The sequence below is a fragment of the Crinia signifera genome, chromosome 1, assembly GCF_055691185.1.
Source record: "Crinia signifera chromosome 1, ASM5569118v1, whole genome shotgun sequence".
Classification (NCBI taxonomy): Eukaryota; Metazoa; Chordata; class Amphibia; order Anura; family Myobatrachidae; genus Crinia; species Crinia signifera.
This window is the reverse complement of record NC_139217.1, coordinates 433,720,709-433,748,663: the sequence shown is the minus strand read 5'-3', so window position 1 is coordinate 433,748,663 and position 27,955 is coordinate 433,720,709. Positions and strand designations below refer to the sequence as shown.

At 43.8% G+C, this 27,955-nt stretch overlaps 1 protein-coding gene and 1 pseudogene across 1 annotated transcript in view; both read left to right on the top strand.

Moving 5' to 3' along the window:
• The window catches only part of CWC27 (CWC27 spliceosome associated cyclophilin), a 251,153-nt gene that overhangs the window by 124,768 nt on the left and 98,430 nt on the right, over positions 1 to 27,955 (top strand). Inside the window, exon 11 of the mRNA XM_083153032.1 lies at positions 15,931 to 16,040. Coding sequence (XP_083009158.1) covers positions 15,931 to 16,040 — 110 coding nt within the window. The remainder of the gene's footprint in view (positions 1 to 15,930; positions 16,041 to 27,955) is intronic.
• LOC146032546 (metal transporter CNNM2 pseudogene) lies at positions 18,597 to 19,735 on the top strand (annotated as a pseudogene).

Below are 27,955 nucleotides of genomic sequence, written 5' to 3'. Positions count from 1 at the left end.
AAACACTGATTTTTTTAGGGACCAGTTCAGTTCTGATGTGACTTTGAGGGACTTGTATGTGAGACACCCCCATAAATGATACCATTTCAAAAACTGCACCCCTCACAGTATTCAAAACAGCATTTTGGAAGTTTGTTAACCCTTTAGGTGTTTCACAGGAATTAAAACAAAGTGTAGGTGAAATTTCAAAATTTCATTTTTTTTGCAGATTTGCAATTTTAATACATTTTTCTAAGGAACACAGTAGATTTTACTAGAGAAATGTGACTAAAAATTGATTCCCCCAATTCTTTTGTTTTCATAAATATCCTATATGTGGCCCTACTGTGCACGTTGACCAAACCACAGGCTTCATAATAGAAGGAGCACCTACTTGATTTTGGAGCCTCCTTTTTATGAGATTATTTTTTAGGCACCATGTAGGTTTCTAGGCACCATAAGATGCTAAAATTTAGGAACCCCCCCACAAGTGACCCCATTTTGCAAACTACACCCCTCAGGGAATTCATCTAGGGGTATAGTGTACATTTCAAACCCCCAGGGGTTTCACCAATTGTGGTACAACTGGGCAGTGAAAATTAAAAATTAAATTTTTTACACAAAAATGCAGTTCTGGCTCAAAATTTTTCATTTTCAGAAGGTATGAAGGAGAAAAAGCACCCCAAAATCTGTGCCCCAATTTCTCCCGAGTACGGCAATGCCTCACATGTGACCAAAAAATACCATTTGGGTGCATGGCAGGACTCAGAAAGTAAGGAGTGATTTTTGGATTTTGCAGCTCAGATTCTGGTGGAATGTTGGTGGGTGCTATGTTGCATTAGCAAGACCCCCCAAGCACCAATACAGTGGAACCCCCCCACAAGTGACCCCATTTTGCAAACTACACCCCTCAGGGAATTCATCTAGGGGTATAGTGTACATTTCAAACCCCCAGGGGTTTCACCAATTTTGATACAACTGGGCAGTGAAAATGAAAAATTACATTTTTTTACACAAAAATGCAGTTCTGGCTCAAAATTTTTCATTTTCATAAGGTATGAAGGAGAAAAAGCACCCCAAAATCTGTGCCCCAATTTCTTCCGAGTATGGCAATGCCTCATATGTGACCAAAAATACCAGTTGGGTGCATGGCAGGACTCCAGAAAGGAAGGAGTGATTTTTGGATTTTGCAGCTCAGATTCTGGTGGAATGTTGGTGGGTGCTATGTTGCATTAGCAAGACCCCCCAAGCACCAATACAGTGGAACCCCCCCACAAGTGACCCCATTTTGCAAACTACACCCCTCAGGGAATTCATCTAGGGGTATAGTGTACATTTCAAACCCCCAGGGGTTTCACCAATTTTGATACAACTGGGCAGTGAAAATGAAAAATTAAATTTTTTTACACAAAAATGCAGTTCTGGCTCAAAAGTTTTCATTTTCAGAAGGTATGAAGGAGAAAAAGCACCCCAAAATCTGTGCCCCAATTTCTCCCGAGTATGGCAATGCCTCATATGTGACCAAAAAATACCAGTTGGGTGCATGGCAGGACTCAGAAGGGAAGGAGTGATTTTTGGTGGTGGAATGTTGGTGGGTGCTATGTCGCATTAGCAAGACCCCCAAAGCACCAATACAGTGGAACCCCCCCACAAGTGACCCCATTTTGAAAACTACACCCCTCAGGGAATTCATCTAGGGGTATAGTGTACATTTCAAACCCCCAGGGGTTTCACCAATTTTGATACAACTGGGCAGTGAAAATGAAAAATTACATTTTTTTACACAAAAATGCAGTTCTGGCTCAAAATTTTTCATTTTCAGAAGGTATGAAGGAGAAAAAGCACCCCAAAATCTGTGCCCCAATTTCTCCCGAGTACGGCAATGCCTCGTGTGACCAAAAAGTGGCAGGACTCAGAAGGGAAGGAGTGATATTTGGATTTTGCAGCACAAATTCTGGTGGAATGTTGGTGGGTGCTATGTCGCATTAGCAAGACCCCCAAAGCACCAATACAGTGGAACCCCCCCACAAGTGACCCCATTTTGCAAACTACACCCCTCAGGGAATTCATCTAGGGGTATAGTTTACATTTCAAACCCCCAGGGGTTTCACCAATTTTGATACAACTGGGCAGTGAAAATGAAAAATTACATTTTTTTACACAAAAATGCAGTTCTGGCTCAAAATTTTTCATTTTCAGAAGGTATGAAGGAGAAAAAGCACCCCAAAATCTGTGCCCCAATTTCTCCCGAGTACGGCAATGCCTCATGTGTGACCAAAAAGTGGCAGGAATCAGAAGGGAAGGAGTGATATTTGGATTTTGCAGCACAAATTCTGGTGGAATGTTGGTGGGTGCTATGTCGCATTAGCAAGACCCCCAAAGCACCAATACAGTGGAACCCCCCCACAAGTGACCCCATTTTGCAAACTACACCCCTCAGGGAATTCATCTAGGGGTATAGTGTACATTTCAAACCCCCAGGGGTTTCACCAATTTTGATACAACTGGGCAGTGAAAATGAAAAATTACATTTTTTTACACAAAAATGCAGTTCTGGCTCAAAATTTTTCATTTTCAGAAGGTATGAAGGAGAAAAAGCACCCCAAAATCTGTGCCCCAATTTCTCCCGAGTACGGCAATGCCTCACATGTGACCAAAAAATACCATTTGGGTGCATGGCAGGACTCAGAAGGGAAGGAGTGATTTTTGGATTTTGCGGCTCAGATTCTGGTGGAATGAATGGTGGGTGCTATGTGGCATTAGCAAGACCCCCGAAGCACGGTGAAATGATGAACCTAAAAATCCATAGATGTGTGGTATATTTTAAAACACTCCTTTATACATAGGCCGGGTTTGTCGGGGCAAGTGTCACACTGGAAAATAGTTTGCTTTCTTATTCCCTTTTTATAGCAAACTTTGCACCTTTTTTGTGTCCTGCCCTTTTTTCCAGTGGAGGGGATTTCATCAGGAAAATGCTGCCCTGGTACAATACGGGGGCCAGTACTAGAAGTACTGGGGCCCTCTGCCTGCTGGTTCCCAAATACTAGGCCCTTTATGACTTCCTCTTGAAAGTGCATAAATGTCCCCCTCTGGCTGGTAGAACGGAATAGCACGTAAGCGTTATACAGTGCCATCTGGATGATATACACGGCCAGCTTCTTGTACCAGATTTTTGTTTTCCGCAGGGGACTGTACGGCTTCAGTACCTGATCTGAAAGAACCACTCCGCCCATGTACCTATTGTAATCCAGGATACAATTAGGTTTTGAGGTGTGGGTACTGGTACCTCGTACAGGGACGGAGGTGGTACTGTCTCCGTGAATTGTTGTCAGTATAAGGACATCCCTCTTGTCCTTATATTTGACCAACAACATATTTTCGGTGCATATTCCCCTGCTTTCACCCCTTCTCATTACTTGGGCAATGTGCGTTTTTGGGAGGCCTCTTTGGTTCTTGCGCACAGTACCGCAAGCTGCTGTACCTCTTGAACCAAGGGCCTTAAACAGGGGGATGCTGGTGTAAAAGTTATCCACATAGAGGTGATAACCTTTATCCAGGAAGGGGTGCACTAAATCCCAGACAATTTTTCCCCTAACACCTACGAGGGAGGGGGGGCATTCTGGCGGTTCAATTCTTGAATCCTTCCCTTCATATACCCTAAACCTGTGGGTGTACCCTGAGGTGCTTTCACACAGCTTATACATTTTTATGCCATACCTTGCCCTCTTACTGGGAAGGTACTGGCGGAATTTAACCCTTCCTTTAAAATGTATAAGGGACTCGTCTATGCAAATGAATTTATCTGGGATGTACATCTCTTCAAATTTGGCACTGAAATGATCAATGACCGGCCTGACTTTGAATAGCCGGTCAACGGTGGGATCATCTCTGGGTGGGCACTGTGCATTATCGTTGTAATGCAAAAATTTAAGGATCGTCTCAAATCGAGCCCGGGGCATGGCCATACGGTAAAATGGGGTGCTGTACAGAACATCTGTACTCCAATATTGCCTAATTTCTGGCTTTTTTACTATGCCCATATGAAACACCAGACCCCAAAATGTCATCATCTCTACTGCATCTACAGGGGTCCACCTAGCAAATGATGACGTGGGGTTTTGAGCAATAAACTGCTGGGCATATAAATTAGTTTGGTCCACCATTAAATTTATAAAATCATCAGAGAAAAATAATTTGAAAAAGTCAATTTCTCTGAGACCTGTGGAATCAAATTGGATTCCTGGCATGGCCAAAAACTCAGGAACCTGGGGCTCAAAATTGTCTGGTGGTGGGGTCCATACGAGATCAATTATTGGGGGGGGGTCTCCGCTGCTCTACGGGGGCGTCTTTGAGGGGGTCCCTCATCACTAGAGGAGGAAGAGGAGCTTAAGACGAAGCCTTCAAATTCCCCGCTTGCATCACTGGCTGTGTCAGAGTCAGAGGCAAGCATGGCATATGCCTCCTCCGCTGAATACATTCTTCTGGATGACTGGGATGACATTTGGGATGCCATTTTTATTTTTGTGTTACTGGTAGTGAAATGTTTCAACACGTGTATAGTGTAGGGGGGGGGGGTACAAACTTTATTTCAACCCGGGGGGTATGTAGTGTGTATGTAGTGCAGAAAAAAAAAAATACTTTATACAAAAAAAAAATTGAAGGGGTTAAAAAAAAAAATTGAAGGGGTAAAAAAAAAAAATTGAAGGGGTTAAAAAAAAAAAAAAAAAGGTCCTGCGCCAAAAATTGAGCACAGATGTTGGTCAGTAACGTCCGTCACTGAACAGCGCTCAAAGGCAACAGGAATTTGATCAAAAAAAAAAAAAAAAAGATCAACCCTGTGCCGAAAAAGCTGATCAGTGATGTACGTCACTGATCAGCGCACAGTGGCCACAGGACACCCACAAAATCACAGTGTGTGTAAAAAAAAAATTAAAAAAAGACCCACAGCAGCCTCAAAAAAAAAAAGGTGATCAGTGATGCGACACTGATTACCAGTGAGGGGCAGCAGGTGCACAACCTTTGGTGCAACTGACAGTGCAACTGGCAGCAACTGGCAGGTATATATATAAAAAAAAAAAAACCTCTGCACCCCCAAAAAGTTGCTGATCACCTCAGATATAGTGATCAGCACAAAAGGCGGGGGCAGCAGACACAAAATTTAGCACTCTCTATCACTATCTCTCTCTATCTCTCTATCTCTCACTATCTATCACTCTATGACACTGCAGCAGCAGCACTGACAGTTATATATATGAAAAATAACCCCTGCACCCCCAAAAAGTTGCTGGGGGTGCACAAAATGGGGGCAGCAGACACAAAATATAGCAGTCTCTATCACTCTCTGTCACTATCTCTCTCTATCTCTCACTATCTATCACTCTATAACACTGCAGCAGCAGCACTGACAGGTATATATATATATATATATAAAAAAAACCCTGCGCCCCCAAAAAGTTGCTGATCAGTTAATTTATACTGATCAGCACAAAAGGGGGGGCAGCAGTCAGTTATATAAAAAATATATAGCACAATCTGTTACTATCTCTCTATCTCTCTCTATCTCTCTCTCTCTATCTATAACTATATCACACTGCAGCAGCACAAAATATAGCACTCTCTGACACTATCTCTCTCTATCTCTCTCTATCTATCTCTCTCTATCTAACGCTATTACACTGCAGCAGCACAAGTTCACAACACAGGAAGTCACAAGTAGTAACAGGATCCAGGAAGCATCCAGCACACTACAAGCAGTAATGAAGCAGTGATCAGGTAAGTATTTTGCTCGGTTCAGGTCAGTATACTGCGGCAGCTAGGCACGGTGACCGCACTGCACGCAATTCCAGACCGGAATGGCGTCTGCAGTGCAGTCACCGTTAGTTTAAATCTCCCTCCTTGGCTGTGATTGGTCCGTCGGTCCGACGAACCAATCACGGCCTTTGGGGGCGGGCGGGGTGAGGTGGGGTGACACCAGTGTCACCCTTACACCCCGCAGTGATTGGTGCTGTACTTTACAGCACCAATCACCTCCGATCGCGTGTCACCGGCGAACGTTATTCGCCGGTGACACAGAAAACGCTGTAATTGGCTGTTCACACTGAACAGCCAATCACAGCGATCGCCGACGGGGGGGGCGGCATCGCAGCCCCCCCTGGGCATGCAGGGACATGTCTGCTGTCAGGGACAGCAGACATGTTGAAACTGTCACCGCGTCTATAGACGCGGTGACAGTTACAAGCCATGACGTACATTTACGCCATGTGTCGGGAAGTACTTCCCGACCATGACGTAAATGTACGTCAAATGTCGGGAAGGGGTTAAATTAATCCTCCTGCTCAAATGAAATGAGTGCTCCTTTTGGTTATTGTCCAGGGGAAGCAGAGGGTGAACTTGTGGAACCTATGTCTCTATTTGTTATACTGAGCACTAATTTATGCTTATTGGGTGTTGATAATGACCATTCTTCACAATCCTACACTATAGTGATGTGAAACATTGCTGTAATATTCTAACAGTTTATCCGAAGTGCAGCTGATTTCAGTGGAGTCTCAGCTCAGCCTTAAGAATGTATATAAACAGACTACAATAACTTGGAAAAATGTGCTGACTAGGAGATGGTAACAGCGCTGTATTGTTTCAATGTGGGATGCCTCAATTGTACTGGGAAATGAGCCCAGACTCAGCAGCTTACCTGTGCTGTGTGACCAAGCAAAATCTAGAGCTCGGAAATGACAGCAATAATATTGTTTTATTGACATGGTAGTTGGCAGGCGTTGAGCAGAGATAAATGAAACACCGTGGAGCGTAAGCATATTAGTACAATTTGTTGAATATGTATTGGCGTGCTCCCCGCAGGGTTGAGAGTGTAATGTGAGGTATTGAGATTGCAGTGCCTTAAAGGAACAGTACAGTGTGCTCTCAGATCATCCTTAGCATAGCCAATAAGGAGCCTTCACCTTCAGACCCAGGGTTCTTCCTTCCTTCATGATGTCATAATTTCACACATCTTTTGGGGAAGGAATGTGATCATTTCACCTTACACAAGAAGCTTTCCTCGTATCCCATCTTGCATACTGCAACCTTACGCCTCCTACAGTACCTCTGTCCCTGTTTCAGTACACTGTAGGATTTTACATGCCACAGTATTACAACCTTATTACTCACATAATTTATACACTGGTTTCGCATCCTCCAAAATCAGATTCAAATGAGTCCTCCTCTCCCTACGAAGCCACCACCCCTCCTTACAGCTCAAATCTTGTCTTCTTGATCTCCTGTATGTACTTCTGATCTACATTATGACCTTCTTACTGTAACTTACAAGACTTCTCCTGTGCTTCTAATCTCGTTTGGAATTCCATATCACATCTGGTCAGACTTTCCCACAGAAATCAAATCTAAAATGCCATCATGCACTCTTTCCAACTCTACCCAGGCTGTTGCTCTCTCCTCAGCAGGACCCTCTCCCTACCTTTTCATTTTTTCATTTACAGTAGTTTGTCTTGTATGTCCTATTTTCTCCACAGTCCTGTGCTGCAGACCACTGTGGAGCATACTTGCCTCCTCTTTTGGATTGGCCGGGAGGCTTACAAAATCGAGTGCTGATCCCGGCCTCCAGATGGTTAGGCAAGTCTCCTGGAGCTGGAAGGACATTCAAATGGGTCATAATAAGACACAATATAATAAAAGTAAGACTGAAATATTTTCAGTGCTTTAGAATGTGTCTAAATATGTTTAGTCAACAAGCAACAATGGGTTCTAAAGGTGTGTACACACGGGGCAATATAATTGCTGGCGATATATTGCTAGCAATATATCGCCAGCAATCATATTGCTCAGTGTCTCCTTTTCATCAGCGACAGTCACGGGGCGGAGGGGCGAGAGAGACCCGAAGGCAGAAGGGAGGGAGCAGCGTCACGGGGCGGGGGGAGAGAGACCTGAAGGGAGGAGTGAGGGAGCAGCAGATGGAAGGAAGGAAGGAGGGACGCGAAGGAAGGAGGGAGACCTTCTGCCACTGATCTCCCCAGCGCTGACCTCCTGCACAGCACCCGGGGAAGCCGCTGGTTGCAGGAGCATGCTCCTGCGACCATTAGGGAGTTCACACGGGAACACGCAGCTGGCGAGTTATCGCCAGCAGCACTCCAAATCACTGGCAATATGGTCGCCCCCGTGTGTACACACCTTAAGATCAGTTTTTCAGCATTGCTTAATATCTGAAACCCACAGACCTATCGCCCTTAATGGAGATTGATGATTATCAAATATCACAAACATGATATCATCTATTATAGGTTATACCAAATAATGGGTCTAGTCCAGTGGTTCCCAAACTGTGTGCCGTGGCTCCCTGGGGTGCCTCAGGGGAACTTGCAGGGGTGCCCTAGGTTGATGATTCAGAACCAATTCAAATTGTTTGTGGTCCATGTAATAGGCAAAAACAGTGCTTGTGGCTTCCAATTAGAAAATATGTGGATAAGCAGAAGTTAATAATTTGTCTCCCCACATAACTGGACCAAAGGATGACATATAAGCACAATATATTTAATTTAATATTGTTTTTCTGACATTCTTGGTAACAAACTTTGCACCTGGGGTGCCGTGACAAATATTCTGATACTCTAGGGTGCCGTGATATAAAAAAGTTTGGGAACCACTGGTCTAGTCCTTCAACTTTGGTGCATGGTGGAATAGAAACAAAGTCCTTAAATTGTCATGTGAGATTGTGTCTATTGTGATAGTTGATAAAAATAAAGAGAACCAGACCTAGCAGGACAATTCCACTTCTGCTCTTCACTCGTCTCCCGACAGCGGACGAGGAATGAGAAAGTGGGAGGCCACGGGGTTCTGGTTAGATAGATAGTATTAGTAGTGAGTGTTCGGAGCTGGGTTCAACACCAGTTGACCCTGATACTAATACACTGTGCAGGGTACACTCCTGGGTTTAGGCCAACACTCTACTACAGTTACAGATGGAGCCGGGCTCCCTCTTGCTGGCGAATCGCCAGACTGTCTCCGCTGGTGATCCGCCAGCAGCCCGGCACTCCATCTGACTGAGACGCGCTTGCGTCGCACGCGCGTCTCAGTTTCGGGGCAACGGGAACCTGTCCATCTCCGCTTCAGGGAGACGGATAGGGTTAGGGGGGTGCGGGGAGGCGGTGGGGACCCCGGATGACAACGACAAGCTGGAGGGGACCCGGGGGAAGCTCCGTCGGAAGGGGACGCGTGCGCATCTCGTGCACGCGTGTCCCCTTTCGCAGAGCAGATGGTGGCTGGCGGAGGATGGCGGCTGGCGATTCTGACGCCATCCCCTGCGAAGACAAGGCCGGCTCCATCTGTAGCTCATATTAAGTATGTTTAAGATTAATAGAGGGTTCCAAGAACCAGGCCTTTCAGGAGTGGCATAGTATAGGCATAATATATAGGACTTGTTTGTCGACAGTTCATCGTGTCTATATATTATCTGGGTATGAATAATGTTGAAGTGGTCACGATCAACACATTGAACCCTGTTGACATTCTCTTGTCGACATGATGACTGTCTACAAATCACACCACACTATAATCTGAAGGGTTTAAGTTGTCCTAGGTACATTTGCTTGTAGGGGTAAATTTACTAAGATGGGACGGTACTTGTGAGTTATCCGGGCTGCCGATTTTGTCCTTAAGTTTGGTTAACTTAAGGACACCCGACCGACGCGATGCCCACGATTTAGCTCCAAATCGGGGGCATCGCGTCGGTCGTGGCCGTTATAAGGGGCCGCGACGCGATGCCCCCGATTTCCCATAGACAGTAATGTTAAAAGACACGATATCGGGGGCATCGCGTCGGTCGTGGCCGTTATAAGGGGCCGCGACGCGATGCCCACGATTTCCCATAGACAGTAATGTTAAAAGACGCGATGGACCCGATTTCCCATAGACAGCAATGTTAAAATAAAATTACAATGTGAAATTGGGCAATATGTTTTTAAAAAAAATGTTTCATGGCCCCCCCACCACCGTTAACGCCACCCCGCTATTGACGCCAACCCGAAGCGTGGCGAGCGCAGCGAGCCCGCGAGGGGCGGCGGTACGCGTCCTCCGACCTTTTCATGCCCTACTATCCACTAGGGCGTGGAGTGAGAATAGAATAGTGTGCCGAGCGCAGCGAGCCACCGAGCCCGAAGCGTGGCGAGCGCAGCGGACACCTGTGAAGCCCGCAAGGGCACGCGGATACCTGTGAAGGTGTCCGCGTCCCCTCGCGGGGCTCGCCACGCTTCGGGCTCGGTGGCTCGCTGCGCTCGCCACACTATTCTATTCTCACTCCACGCCCTAGTGGATAGTAGGGCATGAAAAGGTCGGAGGACGCGTACCGCCGCCCCTCGCGGGCTCGCTGCGCTCGCCACGCTTCGGGTTGGCGTCAATAGCGGGGTGGCGTTAACGGTGGTGGGGGGCCATGAAACATTTTTTTTAAAAACATATTGGCCAATTTCACATTGTAATTTTATTTTAACATTGCTGTCTATGGGAAATCGGGTCCATCGCGTCTTTTAACATTACTGTCTATGGGAAATCGGGTCCATCGTGTCTTTTAACATTACTGTCTATGGGAAATCGTGGGCATCGCGTCGCGGCTCCTTATAACGGCCACGACCGGCGCGATGCCCCCGATTTCGGGCGCGATGAAAAAATCGGCAGCCCGGATAACTCACAAGTACCGATGGGACTTCTATTGAATATGGGATGTTGCCCATAGTAACCAATCAGATTCTGCTTATTTAACACCTAGCTCACTCGCACAAGAAGTCTTGCGGCTTGGTGCATGAGGATACGTCTGTACTGACTACAAATGCGCTGTTATCAGCGGCGGCTCCTACCTAACCACAGCTGGGTGGGCTGCTGCTGGCCATGTTGCTGGGTTCTCCCCCCCCCTTTCATTCAGGGTCCTGGCACCTGTACAATGCATCTGACCAGTGTAGGGTTCGGCGCATGTGCAGCAGCGGCGATGGTTCGGCTTTGCTGTGCAAAAGCCGGGCTTCTATGGTAAGGCAGAGAGTGGCTTCATACAGGAAGTCAGCTCTCTGCCCTATAGCAACCTGGACTGGCAGTTCCGTAGAGAGGAAACCCCTTCCAAATGGGACTGCTTCACTATGGGTAACTAGCAGATAGGACTATCCATAGAAAGTCACAGCGAAGCCATTGCAATGTAATGGACTGAATCAGGCCTCACTGAAGCTGAGCGGGGTGGCAGAATTTAAAGGGGAGAACTGCAGCCCTGCTGCTCTCAGGTACAATACGCCACTGACTGTGAAATAAAGATTTTAACTTTTTTTTTTTTCAGACAAGCAGATACATTTATTATGAGGCAGTGACATTACTGAGCCAGCGCTCATATGTTAGCCATTTTTAAGGTTTTATGCTACAATTATACCATAGGTTACGAGGCATACAATAGTCTGCATTACTCTGTTACTTCCTCAACTAACATCCAGCCTTCACCATGTGTAAGAAACCGTTAAACAAACTAAAGAAGAAAGTAATGAGATTATTATTCTCATAAAATACAAAAACATTTTATTCTTCTTTTGAACCAACAGTGGATGAAGGATTGTAGGTTCTTTCAAATGTTTCTGTGATACATCAAGAAGCGCTGAGAGGTTTCTTTTAGGTTTTTTTCTTTTTTTTTTTTTAATTCTTTAAATTGAAGCACTGTTTTGAGCGCAGGCTTTTTGTGCCCGGTGACAGCTGCTGGATGTTTTCATTCTAGTTTTACAGCAGTCGTTAAACAAGCCTTTGTTTCTTCTGTTTTGCTTCTCCGACATGGTAATAACAGTAGCAAATTACAATATTTGGATATTTCACTTCCATAGCTTTTCTTGGTTTAAGAGTTCTTAGAAATCAGATAGGATACTAAAGTCTTTCTTGGAAGTTCACCTAGTAGATATCCTTATAAATGTTTAGTTTTTCGTTATTTATCCCCAAAGAGCAAGAGTGCCGTGTTCTCGCTGAGAAATAAAAACAGCGGCAGAATCAAAGCCTCGGGCATCATTTCAGCCTATTGATCAAAACGGATTTCATGTCAAACTGATTTTGGAGTTTTGTGAAACCAAACAAATTAAAATTTGACTCTTAATATCCAAAACATGACTGTGAAAAAAAACTGTTATTTGTTATCTGTTATTTAACGCACACATACAGTATTCTGCAGCGCTTTTACATTCACATCAGTCCCTGCCCCAGTGGAGCTTACAATCTATGTTCCCTACCACATGTACACGCACACTCAGACATTCTAGGTGTAATTTTTGCTGGGTGGATGGTGGAGGAAGCCGGAGTACCCAGAGGAAACCCACGCAAGCAGAGGAAGAATATACAAACTCCACACAGGGCCATGGTGGAAATCGAACCTATGACATCAGTGCTGTGAGGCAGTAATGCTAACCATTACACCGTCCATGCTGCCCAATCTGTTTTCTGTGGGAAATGGAATATAAAGTAACAGCACACATACATAGCTGCCCCATCATACTAATAAACACCGAAGCCTTTCAACTTTAAAAGCATCTGTGTTTTTATGTATTCCCCAAAAAGTCTTTGGGGTCTGTTTACCAAGAAAAATGACCAACCAACAGGTTATTGTCATTTTTCAAACACAGGGGCAGATGTATAGAGGTGCCCATACACTAGTAAGATTTATCTTCAGATCTGGCTGGTTGGAACAAAAACAGGGTTATGGATGAGTGACAGTTTATCAGTTTTCCAGCATTTCCAAGCAAATGGTCAACTGTCATTTGCTCTCATCCATAACCATCTTTTTGTTCCAACCTGACAGGTCTGCAGATAAATCTGCGTGTGTATGGACATCTTAAAGCCTGGCAAAGAGATAAAGTGGAAGGAGGTAATGCACCAGCCAATCAACTCCCAACTGTCATATTTCAAACACAGCTGATTGGTTGGTGCATTATCTCCTTCCACTTTATCTCCATTTTATCTCTTCACCAGGCTTAATACATCTGCCCCACAGCCTGTAACATGGCAGTTAGGAGCTGATTAACTGGTACTTTCTCTTTTGCCATGGCTCAGTAAATAATACTGATCAACATATCTTATTTTCAATCCTAGTACAATTTTAGGTTAACTTTGTGGTGTAGATTCCAAATATGACATTGGTTTTTGCTAAACTGTTTCTAATTATTGAGATACACGGATGAGAAACAAGTAAAATGCAATAGACGACCCTTTTGTACATGGAGGTGGGATCTTCTGGAATGGTTGGGCATGGCTAGCATGTTTCACCTTCTAGAATGTTCTTGCGCTGAATCCAGGGTGGACTAGATGGGCAAAGAGGTTCTTCTTACAGTACTGTAGTCAAATTATATGGGGTAAATGTACTAAGATGGGAGTTCTATTGAAGAAAATGTTGGCCGTAGCAATCAATCAGATTCTATCCATTATCATTTAGAAAGTGCTAATTAAATAAGAAGTATATTGGTTTCTCGGTGCAACATCTCATCTTCAATAGACCTTACATCTTTGTAAGTGTTTCTAAACCCAACCTAATTTCCTGGGCTTTCAATAAGGTTCTCCTAATTTCTTATGGCTTACAGTAGTTCTTGCTCTTTAGGAATTACAACTTGTAAATTCCATTCTCTACTCAGCGCTATGTTATGTTCTTTTGATTCTGGCACACCCAAGTTCTCCTGCCCCTTGGCTCATTAATAGCTAATACCAGCATTCAGAGACTGCTAACTCCCTTCTGTCATGGAATGTTTCCCACATCTTTACATAAGGTTGTTGATCCATTGAAGCTCAGATAAAATTCTGCCATTCTAAGGAAGTTTGCTATTAAGACGTTTGTTGTGCAGAGTTGGAGGCTGGTTGCTTTCTATTGAAGATGACTCAAGAATTTAGGGAGGATTTTCAAAGTCACTTATTTCTATTTGTTCAGTCTTCTTGTTATGGCGGTTCCATGGCTTATATGATACGCTTACATTTACAAACCTATTGCTAAGGTGCCTTTTATGGGCTATTAAACAGACCTAGTTAAACTGTTGTTCTCACGTTGCTTACTGCAATGTCTGTGTAATGATTTAACATGTTTCTTACAACATTAGGTGTACTATAACAGGCCTGTAAATGTAAATCTTGGTTCCAGTACTTCACTCAGGGGCAGATTGGCCACAGGCCTCACAGGGAAGATTCCTGGTGGGCCATCATATCTGTGAGCCCTGCCATCCAGTGTTGCTGCCATGGCTAGACGGCACATTATACTTCTGGTGCTACCCGTGTCCAGACACTTCTACAACATTTACTAGGGATACTTTTAGTTCCAAATCCACCCTTGGCTTTATGTATGGGATCTGTGCCCTTTTTTTTTACACTGTATTCTCCATTCCATACATGTTAAGCCCCGTGCACACGGGGCAAAATGCTTACTGAGCGTTTATCACGCAGCGACATATCACTCAGTGTCCCATTAGACACTGCCGGCCGAAGCTGCTGGTGCTGCGACCAGCGGTCTCCTCAGGGCTGCTCCCGGCGACCCTTGCCTCATACACACAGGAATATGGTCGCTCAGCGAGCATATCTCCGGCGATTCTGGCTAGAATAGCCCCATGTGTACAGGGATAACTGTGATCTCCTGAACAAGAATAAGACCATTCATGGCTGGACTGGCACCCAACAGTACAGGGGAAACTCCTGGTGGGCCACACTGCCTGTTGGCCTATCCTTCTCCATCTAATTTCAGGTTACAGACCATGCATTGAATGAATAGATTGTTACTCAGTACTTGTGTATTTTTTTGCGGCGCGCTTCGCATACCATAACGCATACGATGGTATGCGATGCGACGCGATATCGTACGACAGTGCACGATGGCATACAATTTTGAAATTGTATGCCATTGTACATGGCATACAATGCCATACGATGCAATGCGATGCGATTAAACATTGTATAAGCACCCTAATGGGTGCTTATACAATGTTAAGCACCCTAATGGATGCTTACAATGTTAAATGCACCCCCACACCACCCCCCCCACTATAAACGTGAACCCGAAGCGTGGCGAGCGCAGCGGTACGCGTCCTACGACCTTTTCATACCCCCACTATCAACGTCGGCGTGGAGTTGAGAATAGAATAGTGTGGCGAACGCAGCGAGCCACCAAGCCCGAAGCGTGGCGAGCCCCGCGAGGGGATGCGGATACCTGTGAAGCCCGCGAAGGGACGCGTTTACCTGTGAAGGTATCCGCGTCCCCTCGCGGGGCTCGCCACGCTTCGGGCTCGGTGGCTCGCTGCGCTCGCCACACTATTCTATTCTCAACTCCACGCCGACATGGATAGTGGGGGTATGAAAAGGTCGTAGGACGCGTACCGCTGCCCCTCGCGGGCTTGCTGCGCTCGCCACGCTTCGGGTTCACGTTTATAGTGGGGGGGTGGCGTGGGGGTGCATTTAACATTGTAAGCACCCATTAGGGTGCTCAAAAGCACCCTTTAGGGTGCTTATACGATTTTTTATCGTATAGGGGGTCAAAATCGCGTCGCATCGCATGCCATCGGGTACATGGCATGCGATGCGATACGTTCATCGTACGACGGACATCGGGGGCGCCGCCAAAACACACAAGTACCCGTTACTCTATTAGATAGTCAGTTACCTGCTAGAGCAGGAACTGGATAAGCGTGGGTGCTTGGTTTGCACCCATGCTCATCCATAGTGCAGAGTAAGAATAAAGTTGTAAAAAAAAAGTGAATACATTTTAAATTAGCCAACCATGCAAAAGGGCATAGAGACTCCCCAAGACAGGACGCAAATCAAACAGATATGATAATTTGAATACTTAAGTGATAGGAGTGGTTACAGAAAATATGTTTGAGGTACAAAAAAGGTTCCAGACACTAAAACATTGCATTATTATTAGCAAATATAAAAATATCAGGCCTTTTCTTTTTCTGCATTTTCTCACAGTGAAGAACTACGAAAAGAAGCACGGCAGCTACAGCGAGAACTAAAGGCAGCCAAAAGGAAAAAGGAAGAAGATACAAAGGAGTATGAAAAGGCAAAGGAGGCAAAAGAGGGTAATTTAGAAATAGTTTTTATATATATATATATATATATATATATATATATATATATATATATATATATATATATATATATATATATATATATATATATATATATATATATGAAGAAAGTAATAGGAGTGCGCCCTAAGAACAGTTTAACACCACAGAGCATGTACAGTTAAAATATCTGTATTTATTACAGCAATAAAGTACATATAAAAAACAACAATAGTTTTGACATAAAATTTAATCGGTAAATCCAAACAGAATGATCCCAGAGCAGGAAGCAACCCTACGCGTTTCGTCCGTTTAGGACTTCATCAGGGGTAATTCTGGATCCAATTCTATTTAATGAAACGATAATTTTCCCGCATAAGATGGTAATTGGGGGAAATATGTTGTTAATAAACGGTCTATAAGGATTTATCAGCATCAATTCTTAGACGTGATATCACAAAAAGGCTCCAAAGTAACCAAAGTTTTTGTACTTAGATGTTGAGCGAGGATGCAGATAAGCATAGGCGACAGTAAATAGTCAATATCCAGTTCAATAATCACGTTATGAGCTTCAGGGAGCCAAGAGCTGTGTGTATTCCAATGGAAGTACCGCGTACCATTGGAATACACACAGCTCTTGGCTCCCTGAAGCTCATAACGTGATTATTGAACTGGATATTGACTATTTACTGTCGCCTATGCTTATCTGCATCCTCGCTCAACATCTAAGTACAAAAACTTTGGTTACTTTGGAGCCTTTTTGTGATATCACGTCTAAGAATTGATGCTGATAAATCCTTATAGACCGTTTATTAACAACATATTTCCCCCAATTACCATCTTATGCGGGAAAATTATCGTTTCATTAAATAGAATTGGATCCAGAATTACCCCTGATGAAGTCCTAAACGGACGAAACGCGTAGGGTTGCTTCCTGCTCTGGGATCATTCTGTTTGGATTTACCGATTAAATTTTATGTCAAAACTATTGTTGTTTTTTATATGTACTTTATTGCTGTAATAAATACAGATATTTTAACTGTACATGCTCTGTGGTGTTAAACTGTTCTTAGGGCGCACTCCTATTACTTTCTTCATCTCTATTTGTATCCATCGTGCCTTTATTAACAGCAAGGCACAATAGAAGTGCTGCCCCTACATTAGCGCAGAAAAAGGGTCACTACCCCTTTGTTTTCGATATATATATATATATATATATATATATATATATATATATATATATTGCATTTTACAAAGGCTGAAAAGTAAGTAGACCGCCTCTATATTTCTGTCCTATAGATAGACATGGCAACTCTATTCTGTTATTGTGAAGCTCGTACATCGTTGTGTCTGAACCTGCCTTTGGACTGCCATTGTCGACTTCGGTCACAGCCTCTGGATGATGTTTCTTCATCGCTGTCTGTGAGATCGTCAGAGATGTGTGATTGAATTTTCTGTTAAACTTGGCAAAAGTGTTGAAACGACATATTACAGCAAACATACAGATCTTCCACTCGCTGTGACCAAACAAAGATAAGTATGGCAGTCCAACCAGCATAGCATTGCCACATCTCCTTAATCAGCCCTGGTATAATCTTAGCATATTTATTCTACTGTAAACTGTCCCGGTAAAGCAGCAGACCCGAGAAATTCTGTGTGCAGGTGTCCCAAGCACTTGTGGGTAATAGTGCACACTGCTCAAGTGCAGCAGCAAAAGCAAACCGGACACTGGCATGCATTAAAAGGGGTATGGATTCAAGGGATGCCAAGGTGATAGTGCCTCTTTACAAGGCATTGGTGATACCACAATTAGAATACTGTGTTCAGTTCTGGTCACCGCACCTTATAAAAGGACATAAATGAATTGGAACAGGTACATAGAAGGGCGACTAAGCTAGTAAAAGGTCTTGAATCACTAGAATACAAACATAGGTTAACTGAATATGTTTTCTGGGGAGAAACGGAGGTTGAGAGGTGATATGATTAGTATACACAAGAAAAAAGACTTTCCCAGTCACCACTGCGCCTTAGTGCAGAGATCACAATTATTCCGATGGAGGAATAGCTCAAATCCTCCAAAATATACAATTCAAACAAAAACTTGGAACATTATAATTGCGCTCAATTGGAAAAATTATATAGTTACGTATCACCGTGAGATCGATCAAACATGGAAGTAGATCACTATGTTCGTTTTTAAATAAGGAAGAAAACACATATATTGTGATATTGCTTTAAACAATTAGTAAAGTCTTAGGGTGTCTCTTCGGGTAAAAAACTTTGCTTCACGGAATTCTTGTGAAGATAAAATTTATCGGGTCACCCCTTGTAAATAGTTCATAAGCAAATGCTTACAATATCTTACAATTTATGGTCGGTATATAAACATATAAAGGTATCTTTAAAAGTATGCTCACATATTCTTACTTCTTATACACTGCATATCCTCTTATAATGGTTTCTTTTTCCAATGAATGAACTGGCACCAAGCAGATTGATTAAAAAACTTTTTTCCAAATTTATTTCGCTCATAAAATATGAAGTAAAAATATGTAGTAAAAACAGAAGATGAAGCCCCTGCGCAAGACGGAGAAGAGCAAGGCGTACTACCTGTGCACGTCCGTCTCCAGCCCCCCACCGCCTTCCCCCGGGGGCCACCAGCCCTGGACCGAGACCACCTGGGTCTACCACGCCGGAGAGGACACCCGGGTGATCGTGGAAGAGGAGAAGAAGTTCCTGCTCCCCTTCTGGCTGCAGGTCATCTTTATCGCGCTGCTGCTCTGCCTGTCCAGCATGTTCAGCGGCCCGAACCTCGGCCCGATGGCCCTGGACCCCATGGAGCTGCGCATCGTGCAGAACTGCGGCAAGGATAAGGAGAAGAACTACACCAAGCGCATCGAACCGGTCCGCCGCCAGGGCAACTACCTGCTCGCTGCTGCTGGGCAAAGTGCTGGTCAACACCACCCTCACCATCCTGCTGGACGACATCGCCGGCTCGGGGCTGGTGGCCGTGGTGGTCTCCAGCATCGGCATTGTTATCTTCGGCGAGATTGTGCCCCAGGCCATCTGCTCTCGGCACGGCCTGGCCGTGGGGGCCAACACCATCTTCCTCACCAAGTTCTTCATGATGATGACCTTCCCGGCCTCCTACCCAGTCAGCAAGCTTCTGGACTGTGTCCTGGGCCAGGAGATATGCACCGTCTACAACCGGGAGAAGCTCCTGGAGATGCTCAGGGTCACCGACCCTTACAATGACCTAGTCAAGGAGCAGCTCAACATCATCCAAGGGGCCCTAGAGGTCAGGACCAAGACGGTGGAGGACGTGATGACCCCGCTCAGGGACTGCTTCATGATGGCACTGGATGCCACCCTGGACTTTAACACCATGTCCGAGATCATGGAGAGCGGCTACACCCGCATCCCAGTCTTCGAGTGGGGGGAGGTCCAACATCGTGGACCTGCTATACGTCAAGGACCTGGCCTTTGTGGACCCTGACGACTGCACACCACTGAAGACCATCACCAAATTCTACAACCACCCCCTGCATATTGTCTTCAATGACACCAAGCGGGATGCCATGCTGGAAGAGTTTAAGAAAGGTGGGAGCCATGCAATGTGTTGCGGTGGGAGGCGCTGCACAGGTGTCCATGCACCTGGTTGTAGAGGGTGGGCCACTTTCCTAGGTTCTGTGGTAGTGTTTGGCTAGCATCTGTTATTATCTCTGGTGCAGAATGCTTAGAACCTCCTGAGTTCTATGTTACAGATTATCTATTATTTAGTATGTGCGTAAGAGAATGCATACCATCTCTGTAAGTTCTGTGGTAGGAAATACCGATCAAACGGGTTTTATGGCTGGTAAAGCAACTTTGATCAACCTGAGAAGGGTCTTTTCCTACTTACAACTTGCGGAATATAGAAAAGATAATGTAGTAGTTGCATCGTTTGATGCAAACAAAGCATTTGATTCAATAGAGTGGGAATATTTATGGGGTACCTTAAAAACATTTGGGTTCGGAGAAGGGTTTATAAAGTGGGTATCATTGTTATATAAAAATCCTAAAGCAAGGATGACTGTTAATGGATACACTTCCCCCCCCCCCCCCTTCCCCCTCTATAGAGGAACCAAGCAGGGGTGTCCACTCTCGCCCTTACTTTTTGCGGTGGCAGTGGAACCCCTGGCGTGTGTACTAAGACATCTTCTACAGGGAACAGGGGTAGGCCTAAATTTGATTTCTTTATATGCGGATGATTTGCTGGTGGGAGTATCGAACCCTGAAGGGGATATCCCTAGAATAATGGAGAGGATGCAGGAATTTGGGGAGTATTCTGGACTTAAAATGAATTGGGAAAAATCCAATATGATGTACATAGGAGATAATATCCCAATGGGGTTGGAAGGTATCCCCATGAAGTTAACAGGAAAATTTAGATACCTAGGGATAATTGTTTCAAAAACAGCAAAAGAGTATATTTATGAAAATCTTATCCCGTTGATAGAGGATATAAAAATCAAGTGTAGATCATGGATTAAACTTCCTATATCCCAAATTGGTAGGGTAAACCTCATCAAGATGTCTATCCTTCCCCGACTCCTATATATATTCCAGCAGTCTCCTGTATACGTAAAAGACGAATACTTCCGAAAAATTAAAAGTATCATCTTGTCATTTATTTGGAGGAACAAACGTGCAAGAATAAAGATGGATATACTATATAGAGATCGGGATAGAGGGGGTCTAGCGGTACCTAATTTTAAGGAATATTATATATCAGCTCAGCTGGTCCATATGTGTGCATGGGTTCGGGAAGGGGAAGCCTCTGTGGAATTGAATAAACTAATAAAGCGTACGGATGAAGATCAAACTCCTCTTCAGAGACTACTTGTAGGGGATTTGAGAGGGAACCCTCCACCAATCATTAGACAAGCCCTTAAGATCTGGAAAGGGGTAAATAAAACGTTGAATTATAATGGGCTGGACCCCGATATTACCATATTTTCATTAGATGTCCTAAAAAATATTAAAGAGCATCAGGGGAGCTGCATATGGGAAAAATATGGTATACTATCGATTGGCCAATTATATCAAGGTCAAAACATTCAATCATTTTATGAACTACAGGTGGAGTTTGGATTACATAAACATATGTTCTTTAGATATTTGCAGATTAAGAGCGCATTGACACAGTATGGAGTGGGTAGTAGGATTAATATAAAAGACTCACCATGTAAGAAATTCATTAAACAATTAAGTAGCGGGAAAAGACTGTCTAAAATATATAAATATCTTAACCTGTATACTCAAGACGAGGAGCTGCAACCATTAAAAGAAAAATGGGTAGAGGATATTCCCCAGTTGAGAGAAATAGAATGGGGGGAGGTATTATCAGCCCCAAGTGGGGCTACCACCTCGATCTGTATACAACAAGTGCAATTCAACATCTTGCACAGGAGCTATATAACCCCGGTAAAACTAAAAAAAATAGCAGGTACAAATTCTGATAGGTGTCCCAAATGTAGGAAGGAGGTCGGATCATTTCGGCACCTTTAGTGGGACTGTAAAATAATAAGGGATTATTGGGAGAAGATCATCAGTATTTTAGTAAGTTTGGGGGTCCCTCGAGAACTCCTTTCAGAACCCAATCTTATTATGGGAGTTTGGGAAGGTGGCGACATCACAAGAGAATGGAAACAGTTGGTGAGGAACCTTGCAGCGATAGCTAAGGTAATTATTGCCAGGCACTGGCTATCCCCTTCAGGTCCTAAAATCCAGGAGTGGTTGAATTTAGTAAATAGTACATGTGCACATGAGAGATATGTATATGCCACAAGGGGTTCAGGTCCAAAGTTTATTAAAATCTGGGGACATTGGAAACATTCCCCGCTGTATGAAGGGGTAGATTGGAAGGATAATTAAAGAGATAGTGGTAGGGTTTTTTTTTTTCTTTTTCCTATAAAAATTACTATAGGTAAGCACTTAAAATAATGTCTGAAACTAGAAACACAAAGTTACATAATGGTGAAGGCAGAAGTGGGGAGGGGGGGGGGGGAGTAGAAAGAAAAGAGAGTGTAGTGGAACACTGAGACTCACAATCACTGATATTTAACGAAACACAAAATAACGATAAGAAAACACTAAAAATATAAAAAATAGAGAGGGGTAGGGAGGGAAGGAAAGAGAGGAAAGGGGAAAGAAAAGAAAGAATGGATTGAAATACGGAGTTGCACAGTTATTAACATATTACGATACTCAAAATAAATCAAGAAAGCACAGAGGAAGAAGGGATGTTGGAGGGGGGGAAGGGGAGAAAAAGGGAAAGAAAAAGAGAGAGAAATATTAAAAATAGATGGAAAATAAAGGCAGCAGCCTACTGATTAGTTCACGTGCACAAGAGTATTCACGAGGGGAAAAGATTTTCAATACTATATTATGAATTATGGATTAGTAAATTGTAAAGAGATAAGAGAAGGTATTAATATATACTCATGCTTGTAGTTTAGATCACTGAATTTTTTATTTTTTTTGCCTTACTTGTGGTACATATCTCAGGACCTCGCCTTGGATTGGGTTATAAGATTTTATACGTACTATATCCTCTTATGGTTCCCGCCAAATAAGATAACATGCAGGGTTAAAAAGAGACCCGATGTCTAAAGAAAAGAACCTGTGACCAAACCGACTCCTCACACATCTGAATTAAACGAGTTTCAATTACATATAGAAAAGAGGGAGTAATAACTAGAAAATGCCCCTATGCCAGGAGAACGATGGGTATGTTTAATGCCTTGTCTTATGTCTAATGAAAAGACCACTAAGAAAAATGTGAACTAAAGTGTAATATGGGCCAAATGTATGTATGTCTGTACTGTCTGGGGGTGGGAGGGTATTTATGTGATTAATGGTGGGGAAAATGTATTAACAAACTGTCATATAACTGTGTGCTGATTTTCTTTTTTGTATAAATAAAGACTCAATTTAAAAAAAAAAAAAAACAGAAGGGGAAGCTCTCCACAGATGGAATAAGTGGATAAAAAATATGGAGAGTGACCAAGGCGCCACGACAACTCACCATGATTCATACAATTCATGATGAGTTGTCGTGGCGCCTTGGTCACTCTCCATATTTTTTGTCCACTTATTCCATCTGTGGAGAGGTTCCCCTTCTGTTTTTACTACATATTTTGACTTCATATTTTATGAGCAAAATACATTTGGAAAAAAGTTTTTTAATCAATCTGCTTGGTGCCAGTTCATTCATTGGAAAAAGAAACCATTATAACAGGATATGCAGTGTATAAGAAGAACACGTGAGCATAATTTTAAAGATACCTTTATATGTTTATATACCGACCATAAATTGTAAGCAATTGTAAGCATTTGCTTATGAACTATACACAAGGGGTGACCCGATAAATTTTATCTTCACAAGAATTCCAGGAAGCAAAGTTTTCTACCCGAAGAGACACCCTAAGACTTTACTAATTGTTTAAAGCAATTTCACACTATATGTGTTTTCTTCCTTTTTATGTATAACACACCGGAGGAATATTTAAAAATGAACATAGTGATCTACTTCCATGTTTGATCGATCTCACGGAGATATGATTAGTATGTTCAAATACAGGATTGGGAATCATATGGAACTGGGAGATGATTTGGTCACTAACAGGCCTATACTTAGGACACGCGGGCATGTACTGAGGCTCGAGGAAAATAAATTCTGTACTGAATTAAGAAGAGGATTCTTCACTATTAGAGCAGTAAAATTCTGGAACTCATTGCCGGTGGGGGTGGTTACAGCAACTACTGTTAATGAATTTGGTACTTGTGTATTATAGCGGCGCCCCCGATGTTGGTCGTGCAATGTTTTTATCGCATTGCATGCCATACACCCGATGGCATATGATGCAACGCGATTTTTGCCCCCATACGATGAAAAATTGTATAAGCACCCTAAAGGGTGGTTTTAAGCACCCAAATGGGTGCGTACAATGTTCAATGCACCCCCACGCCACCCCCCCCCCCCCACTATAAACGTGAACCCGAAGCATTGCGAGCGGCGGCGGTACGCGTCCTACGGCCTTTTCATACCCCAACTATCCACGTCGGCGTGGAGTTGAGAATAGAAAGTGTGGCGACCGCAGCGAGCCACCGAGCCCGAAGCGTGGTGAGGGGACGCGGATACCTTCACAGGTATCGCGTCCCCTCGCGGGCTTCACAGGTATCCGCGGGGCTCGCCACACTTTATATTCTCCACGCCGACGTGGATAGTGGGGGTATGAAAAGGTCGTAGGACGCGTACCGCCGCCCCTCGCGGGCTCGCTGCGCTCGCCACGCTTCGGGTTCACGTTTATAGTGGGGGGTGGCGTGGAGGTGCATTTAACATTGTAAGCACCCATTAGGGTGCTTATACAATTTTTCATCGCATCGCATTGTATGGCATTGTATGCCAATTTTTCATCGCATCGCATTGTATGGCATTGTATGCCATATACAATGTCATACAATTTAAAAATTGTATGACGTTGTATAACATCGCGCAATATCGCATCGCATTGCATACCATCGCATGCCTTTTTGGTATGCGATGCGATGGGCGCCGCTATAATACACAAGTACCATGAATTTAAATCAAAACTGGATACATTTTTGGCCACTAAGGGAATCCTATAGATATGACTTACTCAAGTCCGTAGTTACAAGTCAGATAGGTTGAACTCGATGGACTAACGTCTTTTTTCTGCCTTAATTACTATGTTTTTCAGTGGTTCTCTGTTCAGCTCCAGCAGGGAATATGGCACTCAGGTCTTGTAAAAAATAAATAAAAAAAGCCTTACAAAGCATGCATGGTTACTGGCTTATGTGGGCCCCATAGCAACACATTGAAGGGGCCCCTGTTCCAATGCTTCTTGAGAGCATTCTTGAGAGTTATTAATGTTATGCCTCATAGAGGTGCCCTAGTTAATTTTATGAATAAACGTAATGCTGTAGTTTACGTTATGTCACATTGTGGTGCTTCCCATACACTTTATGCCATACAGTGTTTCTCTGGTTCTTATTATGCCACATTAAATTGCCCTTCAGTTCATATGAAGTACAGTATCTGCATGCCACTTCTGAGCGATATCTTTTCTAATAAAGAGTCTAGTGTGAATGCTCCTGGTCGTTAATGATGCACGCTCCTGCCATTGTCTGTACATGCAGCTCAATCTGACTATATCGTCAGTGGCTGCATGCATCGCAGGGAACTCTGTGCTATCAATGAACCATATCGGCACTGCGGATATAGTCAACTGTCCTGGCAGTGCCGCTAGTTGGCTATTGTGAACTGGGCTTTACTGTGGAGCAGATTTTGGTGGAGGTGATTGTAGTTATAGTGAGAGGAATGATTTGGTTCAGGTGGTCCTATATTAAATATTGCAGTCGGGTCCAGTAAATTCTCGCTCTGCCTCACTCTCTCTGTACAAATATATTGTGGTGCAGTGAGCAATGGAAAGGTTTACCCTTCCTCAAAAAGGGATCGGAGGTTAGATGTCTACTTAGCTGATCACTCCAGGTCTCTTCTTTTGAGTGGGTGTTATAGTCGCTGCCAAACTGCTGTCAAGAACGTTCCTTAAAGAAGTTATTTTTCTTTTATGCGACATTTACTGTAGTGGTGCCAGAAATGACATCAAACACATTCATTTAAGCACTAAATTTCCTCAACATCTTGCAGCACTTAATCAAATATTTGAAGAGATACCGTTCCTGTCACAACTTTGTAGGTCTAGCTGCAAATGTGTTACAGTCTAGGTCACTCTGGGGAAGCCTAATCGCTGTTTGCTTTCATTAATCATTACATGGAATTCTAGTATCTGTTTTGGACCGTAAGAACTGTGTACTTTTTTTATTTAATGTTTTTATTTTTTTCTAGGGAAGTACGTTAATTTTACCACTGGCGGTAAAATAGATCACACGTGTCATTTTGCTGTTGATTTTAATTAATTAGAACATGCTGACACAGTAATATTGTTTGAAATGTAAAATTCCATGTGAACCAGCATGCTGGAGCACAATACCATTCCTTTTGTTTGTATGTCTTCACCTTCGCTAATATTAGTTTGACTGTCGCTTTATTTTTTTAAATCATGTAGTCTTTTTATTCATTTTCAAAAATCAGTACAAACAATAACAAGAAAAACAATAAATGTCATCAATAAAATAAAAAAAAATCATAATAACCAGGAGTTCCTGTCACATCACATAAAACAGGTCAATAGGCAGTATCTACAAATAATTGTATAGTGTCCAAATAGCAACATAGTAATAACAAGGTCAACGATGGAGCAGCATCACAAAAGCTAAACAATTACATCCTATACCAGTGATGGCTAACCTTGACACTCCAGCTGTTGTTTTTTTGAATGGCCAAATAGAAAAACTGTAACAGGGCTTGCTGGGATGTGTAGTTCAACAACAGCTGTAGTGTCAACGTTAGCCATCACTGCCCTATACGATGTTTGGCAGAGCCTCTTCGCTTCTACCCAGTCTAGAGTTACACCATCCATCCCACTTCTCAGAAGATTTAGAAACGGAACCTCGAAGTTTGAACATATGACGTTCGTGACTGGCCACCTCATTAACCAGTGCAATCCACTGATGCATACTGGGGGAATCAGGGGAAAACCAAACCCTAGCTACAATTACTTTAGCCAATGCAGTGAGACAAAGGACAGATCTATAGATTGTAACTGAAGGCATCTCCAAGATTTAAGCCGAAAAGGCATGACATCGGAGTAATAGCAGGAAGGGACAAAACCCAGTATTATCAGCCTGATGCTGCTTTCCCACTGCCAAACCTGCTTTGACCCTGTTTTTTAAACCGTTCTTTAAATGGGTCAAAGCAGGTTTAACCCCTTTCCCACTGCATGTAGTAAACGGTATATTACTGGTTAATTACTGTTTTTGTACCTTTCATATTGAACCCCTTGTGAAAGCTACAAAACGGTAATTAAGCAGTAATATATCCCCCTTCCCCTGGTACCTGCCCTGCGCCCACCCTCCCCTGATACTTACCTGCGTGGGGGATCCGGGCAGCGGGGTTTACGCACTGCTGAGGAGGCAGCGGGGTCCGGCATGGGCACAGTACTTTGGGTCCCTCTGCATGTTGGGCAGTGGGGACGCAGCGGGGTCCATCCCGCATGGGCACTGTGCTGGTGGTGCATTCAGGGTCCATTCGGGGTCCGGGCAGTCCCTGCAGCTGATGGGAACTAATAGTTCCCACTATGCGCATGTCTACTGAGCGCCGTGCATATAAATATGTGCATATGTAATGAGCTGCTCATTGATATGTGCATAGTGCAGGGCTGGGCAATTGCGGCCCTCCAGATGTTGATGAACAACACATCCCAGCATGCCTTGTATCAGTTTCAGCTTGGCCACATAGCAAAACTAATGCAAAGCATCCTGGGATGTGTAGTTCACGAACATCTGGAGGGCCGGTGTTGCCCAGCCCTGGCATAGTGGGAACTATTAGTTCCCATCAGCTGCAGGACTGCCCCGACGCTGAATGGACCCCAAATGGACCCTGCTGCACCACCAGCACCTACAGCGCAGTGCCCATGCGGGATGGACCCCGCTGCGTCCCCACTGCCCAGCATGCAGAGGAACCCAAAGTACTGTGCCCATGCCAGACCCCGCTGCCTCCTCAGCAGTGCGTGAACCCCGCTGTCCGGATCCCCCACGCAGGTAAGTATCAGGGGAGGGTGGGCACAGGGCAGGTACCAGGGGAGGGGGAAGTAGTGTGGGATTTTAAATATCATTTAAGCGGCATTCCCTCTGCCTAAAAAATGGTGTTTAAACGTGTAGGACTCTGCTTTTTAAACTGGTTGAAATACCGGTTAACTTTAACCGGTAAATCAACTCTGGCGCTTTCCCACTGCAGCCTT